We start from the raw sequence: 20,314 nt of genomic DNA, 5'->3' as shown, positions 1-20,314 counted from the left end.
CATTGTGCTAACTAGTAAGTATTCAATTATATGAGTCCATGGGAACCATTTTCATTCACACCACCACCCTTAAAGGACAATACGTTGTACATGACTAATTATAGTGTAGCGTGAGTTTCAATTTATCTTAAATATCATTTTGGTCTTTTTTTAGAGTTTAATGTAGTATATTTTGATCATATTAGTGCTTACTCAAGCTCCTCCAGGATTGGCCCTCTCCTACCTCTGTACCCAAATTTGTGTTTTATTTTCTTGTTGTTTTAAAACAGTCAAGTTAATATGTTTCCATTGTCTGTTGCCTAGTTATTTATGTGTGGGCATGGTCCACTTAACGGGGGTTATATTCTTGTAGAAAACTGGCTTCCTTTAAGTGTCAACTACACCACTCTGCTGAGATCATTTTTTTTTTCTCTATCTTGCACTCATTCTGGCCTAGTGTATGTAATCATCACAACTGTGAATTCATGTATGTCCCACATAGGGATGTGTGTTTTCACAGTTCTGTCTGAAAACACCTTTTTGTAGTCATCCTATACCTGTGATTCCTGGAATAATTTTGCCTCCTTTTCCATCATGATGACTGAGCTTTGGTAGGAGGGGTATGATATTCATGTTCCATTTAGGGCTATTTCATCACACACTCTATTTTTCTCTATACGTTGACTAGTTGTGGATCTCTGTGTGTACCACAAAAAGAAGCTTATTTTATAAGTGTTGAGAGATATACTCATCTATTGCTGTAGTGATAAACCATTGGGACAAATTTCAATTGTATGTTCACTTAGAAGAATAATACTAAGTTCTTCTAGACTGATTACCTATCTGGCTATCTTACCCATTCTTTGTACTGATAATATATCATGAATAGTTTCATTCTGTGGAGCGTTCCTTAAGTCCAACCAGTCTGCATGTGCTTACTTCTATGATATTTGTACCACTATAACATAAGTTGGTATTTCTTGCCACAAACATCGTTACTAGAGCTCATTAATTTTCCCCTCCATTAGCACACAAAACAACTTCTAATGCTCTGAAAAATACCTACTAAGGATAAAGTTCCAGAGAGTTCCTTGATTTATTCAGTTTTTATAATTCAATGATATGATGACTTCAGCAATAGAGCCTTAGTATCACATTCTACCAGGTGACCAATTAGAATGATATTATCTTATAATGTTTGAAAGTCTATGGAATCCTACTTTACTCAAAAGAGGGGTAACCCATTCCTGGTGCAGGGGTTTTTATTCATCAGCATTTGTTTTCTAGTTAAGATACTTAAACTAGTTTTATTTGTATATATACATTTATTTTATAAAGCTTATTTTCTTGCTGTTTTTATTTTTTATTTTTGATACAAGGGTCTCTCTATGTAGTCCTAGATGTTCTGCAATGGAGCATGTGGTTCATGCTAGTCTGGAACTCAGAAAATCTGCTTGCTTCTGCTTTTCTAGTACAAAAATTAAAGGCTTGTGTCAGCACAGCCAGTAGAAAAGTCTTTATTCTAGGCCACTGTCTCAGAAGGCCCTGAGGTTTATTAACACTTCCACATTTTTCCTCCTCTTCTCTGCTCCTCCATTCTTCAATCCATTCAACCTCTCAGTAAGGGGAAAAGAGAAGACAATCTTATAAATTAGAAAAGGAAAATAGTCAAACAAGAACTTAATGGGATAAACTTTGATACTTGTTCATCTTCATTGAATATTCCTGGAGTAGAAGGTTCAGTAAGGATATCTCTCATTGAAAGGTAGTGCATTTTAGTAAGATTTTTTTTGCACATGTATAACCTTATGATTATATAATTAATTTTAATAAATAAAATCTAAAGTTAGAGTTTACCAGACATATTTTAATCTAATACTACATTTCACAATTGTTTTGATATTCTGGAAATCATATTTTAAAGAAAGTTTATGCATTTTAAAGTGGTTAAAAAAAGTTACCAGTATTTTCTTAAAGTACAATATGCTTCAGATTTTTCTCTAAACAATGAGAACTCATTCATCATTTATTTTGATAACTCACTACTTTTATTTTGTTACTTCAATACCTTCATTTGGATATGTTGCCTACAACATAATAAGGTAATATTTAAAAATACAAACTAAAGTCTATGATAAGTAGAAGGTAGTACTTTTGCAATAATAAATATATAAACATAGAAGATAATACAATTAACAAATGTTAAGGTAATTAGGAATGGTAAATGTTTGTTCCTGTTTTTTTTCCATTTTATTTAAAAATGTTATTTTTTATGTAAAAAGAAATTGTATGCACTAAGCACTCAAAGTGATAAGAGTAAAACATTCTGCCTTTCGTTCTTAGCTTTTCCAGTTAGTGATCGCTGTGAGAAATAGGGACAACCTGTCTCTGGAGTCATGCATTGGCACCGTCACTATAAACATCCAAAATGTTAATGATGAAAGTCCTGTTCTGATGTAAGCAATGCTTAATCTAAATATTTAAATGGTTTGGTTTAACCTTTGGAACTTTTTCATAGCAGGATAAATATCAGTGTTTCACTATTATTTTCATTTCAAAAGTTCCTTATACTATTCAAAATGTTCTAGAAAACAAACTTCTCTGATTTTGGGGGCTCTTCTCTTCTTACATTCCCTAAAGAAAATCAACTCCATTCATACTTAAACGTGAAACTACAAAAGTGATTATTTTTCTCATGAAATAGAATTGGTTACTAGTATTCTATTTATTATTACTGAGAAAGGTACTATTCAAATGAACAGTAATTTGTTCATATTGTGAGATCAATGTAGCCACTCAAGAGAATTGGAACAAAATAATTTTGACATAGATATATGTCCAAATATACATTAAATGTAAAGTTATTGCTGAAGTGTTTGCAGCATATACTTATTTTTATAATTAATTATTTCTCAAGCATTTGAAAGCAAATGACTAAGAAAAGAGAATAGATAAAATATTTCTTAAACATATTTTTAAATATCAACAATGGCATATATATGTGTATATATATTAACATTATTTGAATTCAGAGAGTTTAAAATGTCACAAAAATTTATCACATAAAATTTCAAGTATCTGCCTTATGATATAGATAGAAAATGACATTTGTTTACAGTGAATGATTAAACACTTTTTCTTTGTCCTATAGATACAGACCAGAGGCACCTATAAATATTAATGAAAATCTGCCTGTTGGAACAAAGTTGGCCAAGTTCAAGGCAACAGATAGAGACATAGGGGATACAGTACATTATGAATTCATAGGTACACAGAAAGAGTTTGCTATAAATGAAGGTATAGTAATTTTTATTGTTATTCATTTCAGAAAGCATACTATAAAGTATTTTTATTCATTAAACTAAGCTCTAAAGTCATTATATTGGAATGAAATGATATTTAAAATATGTAGGAAAGCACTTAACGTATTTTATGAAGGAAATGGTAATCCTTCATTCCTTGTTAGAAGTATGGAAATGTTCTTAGTGTTGGTCTGCTTTGGCAGACTCTGACAATTTAGATGTATAAGTTTGCACTGGGAACTTATTTTATGAGCTTTCTCTAAAAAAACCAATTTTCCCATGGAAACTAGAATATTAGTTACCATAAACTGAATATCCATTTTACATCATGCATTCTTGTAAGGACATTATGTACACCAAAAGCAGCTTGCATACTTTGCTGGACCAGTCCCCATCTGAAATATAGTCCTGAAGAAAAGTTTTTTTCCCTTTTTTCACCACCATGGAGGGGATCAGTCTCAGGACCTTGTATTATTAAGTAAATGCTCTATCCCTGAACTACTCAAATTCCATGGTGAATTTCCATCATGTAGATAAACTTGGATTCAACCCATTAGAATATGACATTTGCGATTTAAGTACCTCTCACATACTCAGAGGTTAAGAGGCTATCTGTGCCTCTAACAATTTTAGGCATAAAATTAGAATGTGGAGAAAAGAAACATTTCTTTCCCTTTTAGGATGGAACATACCCTTTCATACATGAATAAAATAAGATTAAACATCCACTGCCCATATTCTCAATACAAAGGCTTATATCCACATCCCTTCCCTACAATTTTGGATACTCACAAGCAACTAAACTTTTACCTACTTTATATCCAGAAAAAATAATGGCTTTACAGAAAAGGACAACAAGCATGAAGGTGAGATATGATAAAGGAGTAGTCCCCCTGGGAATCTACGATGACATGTATCATTTATTCACAGAGTCACAGTTGGTAAAGCAGTCTATACACATCCTACCTAAACATACCTTTTATTTTTAGTTGCTTGTGAACATATGCCCGCGCCAACCTTACCCTTCTACCTGCCTGTCAAGCTAAGCTTCATTTTATGTGTCCAAGGGCAGTTGCTACAACTCTCTGATGAAAGGACCTGAGTAACATAGGAGGCTACTGTCTTCTGTTACACACTCAACCCTTGTTCCTTATTTGTTCACAATTGTGACTTGTTTGTGGTTTCATTGGGTCAGCAACTGGCCTTTCATCAATAGGACTATTCATGTCTCTATTCATGTCATGATTTGCAATCACATAATTTTTATCTTGTGGGTGGTGAACATGTCCTAATCTGCCTGCCTCTTAGACTTTGGAGAAGTCACTCTTGCTTATCCGTTAGACTATGAAGATGACACAGTCCCAAAATCTTGGGAATTATATGTTAGAGTCTATGACAATGAACGAACACATTCAACAACTGGAACATTCACAGTAATTCTACAGGATGTAAATGACAACACTCCACGATGCTCTCAGGAAATTTATGTGTAAGTTATGTCTGTAATTGTTGGGTCTTCAGAGATTTGTATAGAAAAAAATCACAAAAATGGGCTTCGCTTATCCTAGAACAGAGGCAGTGTTTTTCATTCTTCTCTTACTTTGCTCCCACACACAACATGGCATCTTTTTTCACCTGCACGGGATACATTGACTTGTTTCATTTATTGTCATAAAAGGTAAAAATCAATACTGAAGTGCTCCAAATTCTGGCTTGTCTAGAAAGTCAACAGAATGCCTCATGAGGAGTGTTCCATCTGTAGACAGAATACAAAGGTAGAGTTAGAAATGTGTATTCACTGCCATCAGATATCAAGTGGAAAAGAATAATGCCATCTAGATACAGTGGAGTGTATGTAATTATTTAGTTTAGACAACATTCCTTATTACTGGAACTTTTCACTCTGATAGCACAATGTTTCCATATCTTACAATGGGTTTAGAGTAGTCATCCTTGATTAACTTGTCTCTCCTTTAAATGAACACATTGTGTATAATTAATGCAGAAATGCCTCAATTACTATTCATCTACCTACCTACCTCTCTATCTATCTATTTATCTATCTATCTATCTATCTATCTATCTATCTATCTATCTATCTATCTATCTATCTATCCATCCATCCTTCTGACCACCCGCCCTTCCACCTACCGTCCCAACCATCCATCCATCCATCCATCCATCCATCCATCCATCCATCCATCCATCCATCCATCCATCCAGCCAGCCAGCCAGCCAGCCAGCCAGCCAGCCAGCCAGCCAGCCAGCCAGCCAGCCAGCCAGCCAGCCATCTTATCTATCTATCTATTTATCTATCTATCTATCTATCTATCTATCTATCTATCTATCTATCTATCTATCTATCTATCTATCACCTATCTATCTATCTATCTATCTATCATCTATCATCTATCTATTTATCTATCAATCTGTCTATCATCTATCTATCTATCTATCTATCTATCTATCTATCTATCTATCTATCTATCATGTATCTATTTATCTGTCTATCTATCTATCTATCTATCTATCTATCTATCTATCTATCTATCTATCTATTCCAAAATACAATCTTTTCAGTCTATGTAAGATTATCTGTATCTATGTTTTTTTTTCAGGGCTGACCACTTGATAGTAGGGAACTAATTGATCTACTTTTGCCTAGAGAAGACTGCTTTCTCACTTTCAGTGTTCCATAGTTGCCTGTAAGTTCTTTGTCTAGGGTTGAATCCTCACAATCTTTTTCTTAACAACTTTGGCCTGTCTTCTACTGTCACTCTAGTTCAGCTCTGGTTGGAGCTTCATGCTAAAGTTATCCAAAGTTAAACTAAATACATCCTCTCAAAACTGATGAGAAGAATCATGTACTTGTTCTCAATAGCCAAACAACATACTCCTAGATTACTGGCAACAATACATCTTCAATCCAATGAACATTTCATTACATAGATAAAAGTACAATAACGATCTGTTGACTCTACTCTGATGAATGATTCAAGGATTCCAGTGTATTTAAGTGTTCATATTCTAATCATCTTATCAGGAATTGTAATTTAACTTATCAATACACATTCCATTTTCCAGTAGTATACCTCCTTCAAGCCATTTGCATAGGTTGTAGGGAAACTGGGATATATAGGAATAAATGTGATATTTTTTGAAATTGGGATATATATAAGGGAATAGTTAATATTGACTTCTCACTTTAGTGGGTCTAGAATCAACTTGTAAACAGTTACTCACTATGTCTGAAAAGAACTTTCTACCACAGGTTAGTCAATGTGGATATGTCTGCATACTCCATCCCTAAAAATAATAAAATATTGGGGGTTTTGGACTTCAAAATAAAAGGAAGATGTGCTAAGCACCAGCACTCATGGCTCTCTCTGACCTATTACCTAGATGCATCACACTCAGCTTCCATGGCATTCATACCATAGCAGGCAGATCAACTTGAATCTAAGCTGAAGTCAAAGTAAACCCTTTCCCTTTAAGTTGCTTCTTTGCAAGTATTTTGTCTTAGTAAATAGGAAAGATTTAACACACAATCCACATTCTCAGCTCTCTTTTAAGCCCATTTAAAGAGTGATTTGTAGTTTCTTTATTCTTAAAGTGGGAGGAATGATATAGTGCCAGTTTAAAGAGATACAAACATGGCTATTATATAAACTGACATAGAACTTTATGATCTATGAATGTGAAGTTATCAATGGGAGGAGGAATGAATTGCCATTTTTTCAGGAATTTTTATGGCTTAATTTTGCCTCTGAGAGACCTAGTTTAACAATAATGCCATTTCCATTGGCTTCATTATTAATATATATTATGTATTACACATTTTTTCTTGGATACTATAAAATACTTATTATCAAGAAGGCTATTTTAATTATTCAAACTTTTTAAATAATCTATTAAATTAAATTTAAATAATCTGCCCAAATCAAGTTTGACATATAACAACTTTTTTTTCTCACTACAGAATTGAACTTCCTGAGAACATCCCAGTTGACACCACTTTAGTCTCCCTAACTTGTACAGATCAAGATGGAACTATTCCCAATAACAATATAACTTATCATTTAATTAAAGACACTTTTTCAAACAAAACCTTTACTCTTACAAACAGTGAACTGAAAGTAAGTATTGTAAACTCACTCTGATTGTGGCCTGTGATTATTCTGAGATATAAAAAGTACATTTATTTTTATTATTATAAAATTGTTAATGAGCTACAGTAGTTAAAATAGCTGATGGCAGAATTTGTTCCTGGATTTTCAATTGAACCTTAAATTGCTGAAAGCCTAACTTCCTTCAGGATGAATGTTGGAATGCAGTTTTGAACTCAAGAACTGAACTATGAAGGTTATGAATTTCTTAGAACAATAGTGTTAAGATAAAATATTGTGTATTTAATAGGAATATACTGAAAACCCTTGTTAAATATGTTAAATTACTTTTGAACTAAATGAATCAAACATACATACTTTACTACTTTATCCTATAATATTCAGCAGCTCAAATATTCTTGACAAATGTAGTATATATCTGTTTGTTTATGTGTGTGTGCATGAGTGAAGATAGGTAGGTAGAAAGACAGAAAGGCAGAACAAAGAACGAACAGATAGATATAGGTATTTATTTTATTCTCAATAAATTTTGAAATATGTTAGGCTAACTGTAATTATATTCATCATTTATAAAATAGATTAAGAAAAGTGAAATTAGGTATTGTGGTCAGCATGGTAATTAAATGCAGCTCATTTGAATGACTGTTCATGAACGGCCCAAAGTGCTCTGCATGAGTAGCATGGAAGTAACATGTACATTTATATACTGTACATTTATATAATGTTTTAATATTAATTCCATAGTATTAAGCTTCCATCAAAGATACATTTCTTACAAACCCCTCATATTTTTGTTTCCTGATGCTCCGTGAGTGAAATGCAAAGAATCATATTCATGATCTTAAAAACAGACATCAAGTTTTAAAATATGTACTGTTTATCGAGGCAGAAAACCTCTTCATTTCTATGTCTCCATTACCTAGGTACTTTTTGCATTGCTTGCTTTTACATATATTTCTCATATGAATCTATCCCTGACATTTTTTCTCACTTGGATCATTGTCACACAAAGTCTGAATATGATATGTTCATGACTGGAAATGTTGATAGAACAAGAATATGAAAATAGAATTTTACAATCTAAGTGCATTTATATCCCAGTAATGATAGAGAAATGCAACACCACTCTTTTTGCAGTAGAACATTTTAAAATGGAAGAAATGTTTACAAATACTTTAAATCATTTATATTCAACAATTATAACAGGATATATGAAATATATATAAGTAAATAACAAAACTATTGTTATGAACATACTTTTACTAATTTCCTATAAGCATCCACTTAAAGTTTGTAGTGACTGCATTTGAAAAATACAACAGGTTAACACATTAATAGATGACACAATTCTCTTTTCATGCCATTTGCTGTATGATTGGAATAAGAACATGATGTTTCCTGGGGGGATGTCTTTGGTTGATACTATTGTTCTTCTTGGGGGCTGGCAAACCCCTTCTGTCCTTTCGCTAGCTCCTCCACTGTAAACTCTGTTCTCAGTTCAATGGTTGGCGGTGAGCATCTCCCTCTGTATTTTTCAGGCTCTGTGAGAGCCTCTCAGGAGAGAGTTATATCAGGCCTCTAGAACCGCCCAGAGACTAAACTACCAACCAAAGAGTACACATGGAGAGACACATGGCTCCAGCTGCATATGCAACAGAGGATGGCTTTGTTGCACATCAATGGGAGGAGAGGCCCTTGGTCCTGTCAGTGCTCAGTGCCACAGTGTAGGGGGATGGAAGAGGAGTGAGACAGGAGGAAGAGGCTGGGTAGGTGGGGGGAACACCCTCCTAAAAAGAGGGGAAGGGTGAATGGGATAAGGGTTTTTGAAGGAGAAAGCAGAAAAGGGGATAGCATTTGAAGTGTAAATTAAAAAAATCCAACAAAAGAAACAAAAAAAAAGAACATGATATTTTCTACAAAGAGTAACTAAGTTTGAAAGTTATCAAAATGACTCAGTTCTCATCTTTCTTCAAGGCAGAAAAGACAAGCCATTCAAAGAAAATGACACAATTTTAACACTTAATGAATTAAATATTATAGAAACATAAAAAGAGGGTAAGCAGTGTCTCAATTGTGGGGCTTAAGAGTGTGAGCACTCCTAGGAGACCAGCTTTCTCTGGACAGGATGTGGGTGCAGAGGGCTCCAGGGCACAGACAGAAACAGGAAGAAACTTGTTCCAGGCTGCTTTGTGGTTCCTGTGTCCTGTGTGCTCCTGGAGGGTTCCTTGGTACTGTGAAGGCTCTATTCCCCAGTGTAGGGGAATGCCAGGATGTTGAGGTGGGAGTTGGTAGGTGCAATGAAGGGGAAGCATCCTCATAGAAGCAGGGTCGGGGCAATGAGAGAGGTGGAAACCAGAAAAGGGGTTAACAAGGCTGTCGTCTCAGCTCTTGAGTTATTAATGATTTAAAGTTTAGGTGTATCCCACTCTGAGAGGGTGCTATACACTTATTATTGTTTTCTAAGAAGGACTGAGGCTTCCACTTTTTGGCCCCCTCCCTCTTTTTTTTTTTTTTTTTTTTTTTTTTTGAGCTTCATATGGTCTGTGAGTTGTTTCTTGGGTATTTAGAGCTTTCTGAGGCTAGTATCTAATTATCAGTGACTGCATATTGTGTCTGTTCTTTTGTGAGAGAAATAGTTTGATCAGTTATTCAAAACTGAGACTGAAAGCTAGTACTAAAAATTTATGTTAAAATAATAAATAATATTTTAGTAGGATCCAGAGGCATCAAGGACACCAGGAGAACATGGCTCACAGAATCAACTAAGCAGGGCCCATAGGGGCTCACAGATACTGAAGAACACTCATGGAACCTTTATAGGTCTGACTAGGCCCTCTGCATACAGACTGTGGTTATTTGCATCGGAGTATTTTTGGTCTCCTAATAGAAGTAGTGGGGGTTTCTATCGTTTGCCTGCTCTTGGAACCCCTTTCCTACTACAGTGTTGCCTCTTTGAGCCTTGGTTGAAGGTTGTTTTCAGTCTTCTTGTATCCTGTTATGCAGTGTTCTGTTGAGATGATTGCTCTGTTCTGAAGGGAAATGGAGGATGAGTACATCTGGTGAAGAAGGCAAGTTGGGGGATGCTTGGAGGAGACAGGCTACAAAGGCTGTGTTAGGATGTATTGAATGAGAGGATAGATAAAAAGAATAAATATTTTCATACAATATATTCATGTCAAATTAGTTCTCTTCAATCTCTAAATTCTCCCCACCTTATTCATCCAATTAAATGATCTTTCTCTTTCTTACCAAAGATTCAAACAAAACAAAGCAAAAGCAACAACATTAAAAAGTCACATCAAACAAAGAGCCAATGAGACAAAAACAAACAAAACAAAACATGAAGTCTTTGGGGGAGGAGATGGCCAAATACTCCTCACCCAAAGCCTGTTCTGGAAATCAATTCATATAACCAGAGACACTCCATTAAAGAAAACTGGTTTTCCTGTTCCCAGCACATATCTATCCAATAGCTTGTTATTTAGCAGAAAAAGTTGACTCTCATTACTCTTTACAATCCTGGGATTATGTCTAGATACTGTCTAATCTCTTTGGTTATTTCCTTTGTAACGCAAAGAACTGAAGCTTAAAAGCCACAGCCACATATAAGAAAAACATTAGTACTTGTCTTTGGAGGTCTTCTGAGATGCCTCATTCACAGTAATTTGTTTTGAACTTTATGTATTTACCTTCAAATTTCAAACTTCTGCTTTTCTTAGTAGGTGACTAATATTTCATACCATAAATGTACCAAGCTTTTATTATCTATCCATATGTCTTTGGACATCTAACTTGTTTCAAGTTTCTGACTATTATGAAGACAACAGCGGTGAGCATGGGTGGATGAACAAGTAGGAGTATGTGCAATCCTTTACTATATTTGCAGGAATTGTATAGCATGATCCTTTGTTTTCTATTAATTGACTTACTTACCTACTTTACACCCTGATAGCAGCCATCCTCTCTAGCTCCTCTCCTTCCAGCACCACTCTTACAAATCCCTCCAGCATTCCGCACTCTTTCTCCTCAGGAAAGTGGAAGCACCCCCTTAGGTACCACCCCACCCTGTGACATAAAGTTTCAGCAAGACTAAAAACATCCTCTCACACTAGGCTCAAGCAGCCAGTCCAGCTAGAGAAGGGGGATCTATCCAACACTGGCAATAGAATCAGGGATAATCTCCACTCCAATTTTTAGAAGACCCACATGAAGAACAAGCTGTACCTCTCCTACAAATGTGTGAGAAGTCTAGGTTTCTGGATCCTCTTTGCTTGGTGGTTCAGTCTTTGTGAGTCCCTATGTGCCCAAGTTTCTTGACTCTGTAGGAATTTTGGTGTTCTAGACCCCTATGGCTCACTCAGTTCTATCCCATATTCCTGAACAAGACTCCCGGAATTATTCCTGGATATTTTCCTTTTGGTTTCTGCATGTATTTCCATCAGCTACTCGATGAAGTCTTTCAGGAGGCAGCTAAGCTTTTGCAAGGCCTAGGACACTATCAGTAAGACAAAACAGCAGCTTATAGAATGGAAACAGATTTTCATCAACTGTACATTCAGCACAGGACTTATTTCCAAGCTATATAATGAACTCAAGAAAACAGACAACAAAATAAATAACTCAATTAAAAAGTGGCTCCAGAGATAAACAGACAGTTCTTAACAGAGGAATCTTTAATGGGCAAGAAATACTGAAAAACATGTTCAATATTCTTAGTCATCAGAGAAATGCAAATCAAAAGGACACTGAGATTCTATCTTATGTCTTACAGCACGGTTAAGGTCAAGTGACAGCACTTGGTGTGGCAAACAGTCATCCATTGCTGGTCAGAGTCTAGACTTGTATAGCCACTTTGGAAATCAAGTTGGTGATTTATAAGAAAATTTGGAATAGTTCTATCCCAATATACCTATACCCCTCCTGGGCAAATACCTAAATATACCCTATTTTACCACATAGACACTTGCTCAACTATGTTTTTATCAGCTTTATTTGTAATAGCCAGAAATTGGAAACAACATTGGTGTCCCTCATTTAAAGAATGTATAAAGGAAATATGGAACATCTATACAATAGAATACTATTCAGCTATTAAAAACAAAAATTTGAAAATTCCAGGCCAAATTTTGGAACTAAAGATTATAGTGCGTGAGGTAACCAAGACCCAGAAAGACATGAGAGAGAAGACCCTACATAGATGTCTCCTGAGAGTCTTCATGCAACAGATCTTGTGGCTGATCAATTTACAGGCTTTTGAAAACCTCCACACTAATTTCCATAGCGCAAGTTTAATTTTGCATTCCCACCAGCAATACTGTTTCCCTTTGACTGCATCTTTCTCAGTGTGGACTGTCATTTGTTTTATTGATTTTGGCCATTCTGTCTGAGGAAAGATGAAATCTCAAAGCAGTTTTAATTTTGTTTTTATCGTGGATAATAACTCTGAACATGTAAAACAAGTGTCTCAGCCATTTGCACTTTATCTTTTGAGAACTCTTTGTTTAGTTCTATAATTCATTTTAATTAAATTATTTTATTGACTTTTAAAGTTTTTATATATTCTAATCAGATATAAAATTCATATATTTGATTTGAATATAGATATTATACATATCCTAGTATTACATATATTTTAATCAGACGTATAATTTGTAAAGAGTTATCCTTTTCTATAGTTTGCTATATTCCTTGGATGATGTTATACTTACTATACAGAAGTCTTTATATTTTAAATAAATATTTTGACAAATGCTGTTCCCATTTTAGATTTTTAAACATATAGAGAAATAAGTTTTGTAGTTTAGATGAAAAAATGTATTTATTTCTTTTAGTCATTTAGAATATCAAAAATTCCTAACCTTAATTCATAGAAACATATTTCTAAAATTGTCTTCAATGTTATTGATATCGTGTACAAAAATTCCTTAATGTTTGTACCATCCTTGGTTATTTTCTGCCAGTAGCTGTAATTATTGTCAGCATTCAATTTATTTCTCTTTTCTCTTTTCTTCTTTTTATTTTTATTAGATATTTTATTTACTTAAACTGAAAATGTTCTTCTGTTTCCTTGTTTTCCCTCCAGAAATCCCCTATCCCATCCCTCCTCCCCTCTGCTTCTGCAAAGGTTCTCCCCCACCCACCCACTCCTGCCTCCCCATCCCGGTACTCTCCTGCACTGGGGCATAAAGTCTCCAAAGGACCAAGGCCCTCTCTTTCCACTGATGTCTGACAATGCCATCCTCTGCTACATATGGGGCTGGAGTCATGGGTTGCTCTATGTGTACTCTTTGGTTGGTGGGTTAGTCCCTGGTATGATTGAAAACAGATCATGTTAGCCTAGGCGGGAATTGTAGTGGAACATGAAAATTGTTATTTAACTACTTTATTAATGTCAGTGTCATTGATGTTATTATTCAATCTGTATTTATCTACTTAGAATATAGAGTTTTAGTTGTGGCATTAACCCTAGATGCCATCTAACATCTTCACTGAATCCTAAAGATATCACCTTTCTGCCAGTTGGTTAATGTATTTTTTTCTTCAAGTTTTGAAACACTATAGAACCTTTAAAAAGCAATATATTCATATAGTTTTATGCCAAAATGACTTTAAAATCTGTACATGTATCTCTGTATTTTTTAAAATAAAGTTGTAAGGGAAAAAAAGGAATGTATTTCTGTGACAATGAATCACTTGGTGGCTACACACATCTTCCCTGTATAATAAATATTGAGTGTTGAGAAATTAGCTAATATGCACACGGTGGGGGCATGGAAGGGATCTCAAATTAGCTGGAGAAGCCAGCAGCAGTCATGTGCTTTCCTTATGCTCTTGGACGGTCTTAGAGTCTAGACTGTGAGCTCTGTATGATTAGGCAAGAGATGTGCACAGAAGACTCTTAGATTGCATTGCCCATATATTTAGTGTTATTAAACACACTGACAACATCATGCCTGCCCGGAACAGCCATCCCAGGGGAGTAAAGAAAAAGAACAAACATATGAGATGCTTAGATTCCTTAGCAGTGTTGATTTCAAGTCTTATAATGATTTTGAAGCTTGAAGTTTAGACCTGTTGTTTTAGAGATTATTCTCATTATTTGCAGTTCAGATTTAATTCCTTTTGGTGGCAAAAGGAACTAAGTTTCCTATATATCATTACAAAAATCTTAAGTACATAACACATAACATAGTATATTATTTTTTATTTACAGGTTGGACCTATGCCTCTCGATTATGATAGTATGATTTTTGCAGGAATGAACTTTAAACACACATTGTTTATAAAAGTATCTGATGAAGGTATTCCTGTACTCTCAAGTAAGAATTCAATATGTTAAAATTGTTTGAATTAAGTAAAATAGAATCTTAAATATTAGTTCTCAGATATTTTTATAGTTAAAAATATTCCAATCAAAAGTTGTAATAGTGTATATGAATAGTTATGATCAAATTAATTTATGTAGTCCATGTATGTTACTATTTAAATACTGGAAGACAAAACCAAACTACAATTAAGTTGATATAATACTTCTCAAACGTGTGATATAGCACGTTGCAGTTACTTGAAGACATTTTGAACATAAGTTTTCTGTAACATTTGCTTGTTTTAAATATTGAACAAGGAATCAGTGTGTTCTACCTTGGAGACTATTAAACTATCAGTTAATAGAACATCTTTGCTAAACTATTTTAAGTGCTTTATAACTAAAAGTTACTAATTCACTAATAAAACATCAATTTAAATAAATCTGTGAAATCCGTCCATGTAAAATTGAATATGTGAGTTATCATTATAAAGAATAAATTAGAATTGTTGAAAAAGACATATAATTGATCTAGCTAAACTGTTATAATTTTTTTTCTCCTCAGCCATCATTAGAATCATATTAAGAGTGAGTCGTATAAATGAACACAATCCTATTGGGTCTATGATGGCATTTACCTTCAGTATATTTGAAAATAGTCCAACAGATACACTTGTTGGAAAACTTACATTTATAGATGAAGACTGGCCATTCAACAATATACGCTACACCATTGTTGGAGGCAACTTTGGAATACCTCCCAAATTTTACATCGAGTCAGATACAGGTAATGCAGGAATGCTAATATGGGTTAACAATAAGAGGGTGAATCAGTTTTCTCCAGGGACAAGCTAAGCTCTCTGAGAGCTTCTCCAATCCTAAGTGGTCAGCTTTAAGCACATATACATCCAGATAACAATAACTGGATTCGGCAGATTATACATTTTGTATATGTGCAACAGTAAGCTATAGAAGATGAGGTCATGAATTCAAAAAACAGCCATGATTGGCGTTAGAGGGGGAAAAGTGAAGGGTTTAAATTATGCTAAAATAGGGTTAAATCCTCAAAAATTAAAATTAAAAATAAATGTCTCATTTTGACTATATTTTATTTAGTATTCAGGGGAAAGAACACTTTTATTAGAACCCTCCCCACTTTGAGCTACAGACTGTTCACTCTGGTTTGTTAGCTGTATCCATAATTCTTAGCAACCACAGAAGAAAGCATGAAACTTTGATCTTTGATATATTGAAACTCAGAGAGCCTTTGCACACATGTGTTCTTCCAAATGCCTCAGAATGTACAGTAGGTGACTAATGCAGGAATTAACATCTGTCATGATTTAACTGTGGAAGTAATAATAAAAATCTGGGAAAAACGTTGTTATATCATTCAATTTCTACCTTGGTCCTATCACAAAAACTTTGTCTATAGAGGTTAAAATCTAACAGTGATTAAAACTCTTAAGTAGTACTGAGAGACTTTCTCATTGTATTTGTGCTAGGGATGATAAAGCTATTGAATTCACTGGACAGGGAAGTGGCTGCTCAGTATCAGATAGCTGTGAGAGTCACAGATATGGGAAATGATGCCCTTGCTGATCCTCTCAGGCAGAGAACTGCTACTGCTCAGGTGACCATCCATGTTCTGGTAAGAATGTCTGGATGCTTGATATATTGTTGTTACTTAAAGGACATGTTCTCAAAAATCACAAGAAAAGACAACTGAAAGTGGTTAATACAGTCGTTCATCACTGACCTGAGTTCAAAGTGAGATGTGTGATCCAAAACTACTTTTTAATTGTTATTGGCAATGATAAAATTGTTAGGACATGAAGAATATGCTATGATTTCTGAGTCACATAAGAATTTGCATGAAGAGAGAACCTAGTATCATGAGTTTCACTTAATTTATTAAAAATATGATTCTAAAAAGACTTGAAAAGATTTGAGATGAGCATATACCTGATCTGACTTGTTTGAGCTTCACATCAGTATAATCAAATGCATCACTTTTATCAGTGGAACTGTGATTTTAAAAAAAGGAAAAAAAATCATCTTTTATAGATAGAGCCAAATTTCCTTTATCAAATGATCACATTCATTTTTCTTGCTTGAGACCTGTATACTTTTCAACTCTGGATCCCAGAGAAAAGGCAATGATTTCCAAACAAGTGATGATTTAAAGCTGCAGACATTGAGTAGAACCTTTGGATAATTCTTTGAGGCGAACATTTCCACATGTTCTGTGGTGAGCTGAACCTCTCAGCGGTGTCTGTGGCTCAGTGCTGTGGTCCCCACTACAGCCTCTTTACGTCTGGAAAATGCAATAAGCCAGGCCAAAATCTTTTTAGGGAGAAATTTAATGAAGTGACTCGACTGGTTTCAACTATGAGTCAAGGATGTCATGAGCTAATGAAACTCCTTTGCTATGCATGCTTCCAGCAATCCACCTAGACACACTCATATTTACAGTTTCTCTATTGGGAGAGGGCCAGTGTGCTGAGATTTCTGAACCTATTGTGGCCATTCTGTTCTGTGTGTGAACGCCTAATAAACATTATGTAGGATGAGAAGAGTTATCTGTATTGTTAATTGAAGAAGCACTCATCTCTCTTGTTTTAGAATCAGAATGATGCCATTAGTAAAAATACTTTTATAATATATATGTATATATATATATATTATTTATACATGCACACATAAACACACACACATGCACACACACACACACACACACACACACACACACACACATATTGTATTGGTGTTTTAAAATCAGGTAAAGCCTAGACATCTCTTTTGCCAATAAATACTTTTATTGGATACTTTTAATTTACATTTAAAATGTTATCCCCTTTCCTGATTTCCTCTCCATATTCCCTATCCCATCTCCTCTTCTTCTGCATCTATGAGGGTGTGCATCCATCTACCCACCACTTCCCGCCTCCCTGCCCTGACATTCCCTTCCCCTGGGGCTTTGAGCCTTGGCAGGAACAATAGCTCTATTTTAATTGATGCCCAAAAAGGCCATCTTCTGCTATATATGCAGCTGGAGCCATGGGTACCTCCATGTGTACTCTTTGGATGGTGGTTTAGTCCCTGGGAGCTCTCCTTGGTTGACATTGTTGTTCTTATGGGGTTACAAACCCCTTCAACTCTCTCAGTTCTTTCTCTAACTCCTCCATTAGGAACCCCGTACTCAGTTCAGTGGTGGGCTGTGAGTGTCCATCTCTATATTTGTCATCATCTGGCAGAGCTTCTCAAGAGACAGCTCTATTAGGTCCTGTCAGCATGTACTTCTTGGCATCAGCAATAGTGACTGGGATTGGTGGCTGTATATGGGCTGGATCCCCAGGTGGGACAGTCTCTGGATATTCTTTTCTTCAGACTCTGCTCCAATTTTGTTTCCATATTTCCTCCTGCAAATATTTGTGTTCCTCTTCATGAGAAGAACTGAAGCATCTGGATGAACTTTATTCATCCTTCTTGAGCTTCATGTAGTCTGTGGATTGTATCTTGGGTATTTCCAGCTTTTGTGCTAATATCCACTTATCTGTGAGTGCATACCATGGATGTATTTTAGTGATTGGGCTATGTCACTCAAGATGATATTTTCTAGATCCATCCATTTGTCTAAGAATTTCATGAAGTCATTGTTTTAAATAGCTGAGTAGTACTCCAGTTTGTAAATATACTGCAATTTCTGTATCCATTCCTCTGATGAAGCACATATGATGTCTTTCCAGCTTCTGGCTATTATAAATAAGGCTGCTATGAATGTAGTAGAGCAAGTGTCCTTGTTATTTTTTTTTTCTTTGATGATTCTCTTTTATTTTTTTAAACGACTTTATTTTGCAAAACAAAGATAAATGTAAAGATTTTAAACATTTTTTGCTTAAAATTATACATTTTTGTCAGTACTGTTTTTTCAGACATTAAAATAAATTTTACATAAAACCATGTGAATATGTTTTTTAGTCAGTACTTGATTTTTTTCAAGGGCTTGACAGTATGCATTGAAAATGTACTAGTTGCAATAAGCGTAAAGTACATGCAAAAAAAAACGCAACATGGAAATAGTCAAAGTCTTCTTGTTTTGTGAATATATGTATATTTTTTGATTTCTTTATTTCTTGGACTTCATACAGTCTGTGAGTTGTTTCTGGGGGAGTGCAAGCCTCTGGGGTTAGCATCCCACTATCAGTGACTGCATATTATGTCTGTTCTTTTGTGACTGGGTTATCTCACTCAGGATGATCTTCTCTAGATGCAGCCATTTTCTTAAGAATTTGGTTAAGTCATTGTTTCTGGTGGCTGAGTAGTATTCCATTGTGTATATGTACCACAATTTTTGTATCCATTCGTCTTCTGAAGGACATCTGGGTTCCTTCCAGCTTCTGGCTATTATAAATAGAGCCGCAATGAACATTGTGGTGCATATATCTTTGTTGTGTATTAAAGTGTCTCTGGGGTATATGCCCAGAAGTGGAATAGCTGGGTTTTCAAGTAGTACTATATCAAATTTTCTGAGGTATCGCCAGACAGATTTCCAGAGTGGTTGTATTAGCTTGCAACCCCACCAACAGTGGAGAAGTGTTCCTCTTTCTCCTCAGCCTCGCCAGCATCTGCTGTCATCTGAGTTTTGGATCTTGGCCAATCTGACTGGTGTGAGGTAAAATCTTAGGGTTGTTTAGATTTGCATTTCCCTGATGGCTAAGGATGTCGAGCACTTCCTCAGATGTTTCTCGGCCATTTGGTGTTCCTCAACTGAAAATGATTTGTTTAGCTCTGTACCCCATTTTTTAATAGGGTTATTTGATTCTCTGGTGTCTAGCTTTTTGAGTTCCTTGTACACCTTGGATATTAGGCCTCTATCTGATGTGGTGTTGGTAAAGATCTTTTCACATTCTGTTGGTTGCCGTTTTGTTTTCTTGAAGATGTCCTTAGCCTTACAGAAACTTTGCAATCTCATTAAGTCCCATTTGTTAATCTTTGACCTTGGAGCTTGAGCCATTGGTGTTTTGTTCAGGAAATTTTCTCCTGTGCCTATGTGTTCTAAGGTTTTCCCTACTTTCTCATCTAATAGTTCCAGTGTATCTGGTTTAATGTGGAGATCTTTAATCCACTTACACTTGAGCTTTGTACAAGGAGATAAGAACGGGTCTATTTTCATTCTTTTGCATGTTGAGTGCCAGTTGGACCAGCACCATTTGTTGAATAGGCTGTCCTTTTTCCATTGAATGTTTACTGCTCCTTTGTCAAAAATCAGGTGACCATATACATGAGGGCTCATTTCTGGATCTTCTATTCTATTCCATTGATCCACTTGCCTATTTCTGTACCAGTACCATGCAGTTTTCAGCACAATTGCCTTGTAATATAGCTTGAGGTCAGGGATAGTGATTCCCGCAGATGTTTTTTTGTTGTTGAGGATGGATTTCGCTATTCTAGGTCTTTTGTTATTCCATATGAAATTGCACATTGATTTTTCCAATTCCATGAAGAACTGGGTTGGAATTTTGATGGGGATTGCATTGAATCTGTAGATTGCTTTTGGTAGGATGGCCATTTTTAAGATGTTGATCTTTCCAATCCAT

General features: G+C 35.2%; 1 protein-coding gene across 1 annotated transcript in view; it reads left to right on the top strand.

Moving 5' to 3' along the window:
* Positions 1–20,314, top strand: part of LOC308435642 (cadherin-related family member 3-like) — a gene marked incomplete at both ends in the record, with an annotated part of 100,756 nt that overhangs the window by 33,591 nt on the left and 46,851 nt on the right. The window contains 7 exons of the mRNA XM_080936363.1: positions 2,323–2,435; positions 3,131–3,276; positions 4,590–4,770; positions 7,261–7,417; positions 14,622–14,727; positions 15,280–15,501; positions 16,220–16,365. Of these exons, the coding sequence (XP_080792489.1) occupies positions 2,323–2,435; positions 3,131–3,276; positions 4,590–4,770; positions 7,261–7,417; positions 14,622–14,727; positions 15,280–15,501; positions 16,220–16,365 (1,071 nt within the window). The remainder of the gene's footprint in view (positions 1–2,322; positions 2,436–3,130; positions 3,277–4,589; positions 4,771–7,260; positions 7,418–14,621; positions 14,728–15,279; positions 15,502–16,219; positions 16,366–20,314) is intronic.

Source organism: Micromys minutus (assembly GCF_963924665.1).
Source record: "Micromys minutus genome assembly, chromosome: 23".
In the NCBI taxonomy this organism is placed as follows: Eukaryota; Metazoa; Chordata; class Mammalia; order Rodentia; family Muridae; genus Micromys; species Micromys minutus.
The sequence above is the reverse complement of the archived record's forward strand: the minus strand, read 5'-3'. Positions and strand labels throughout refer to the sequence as shown.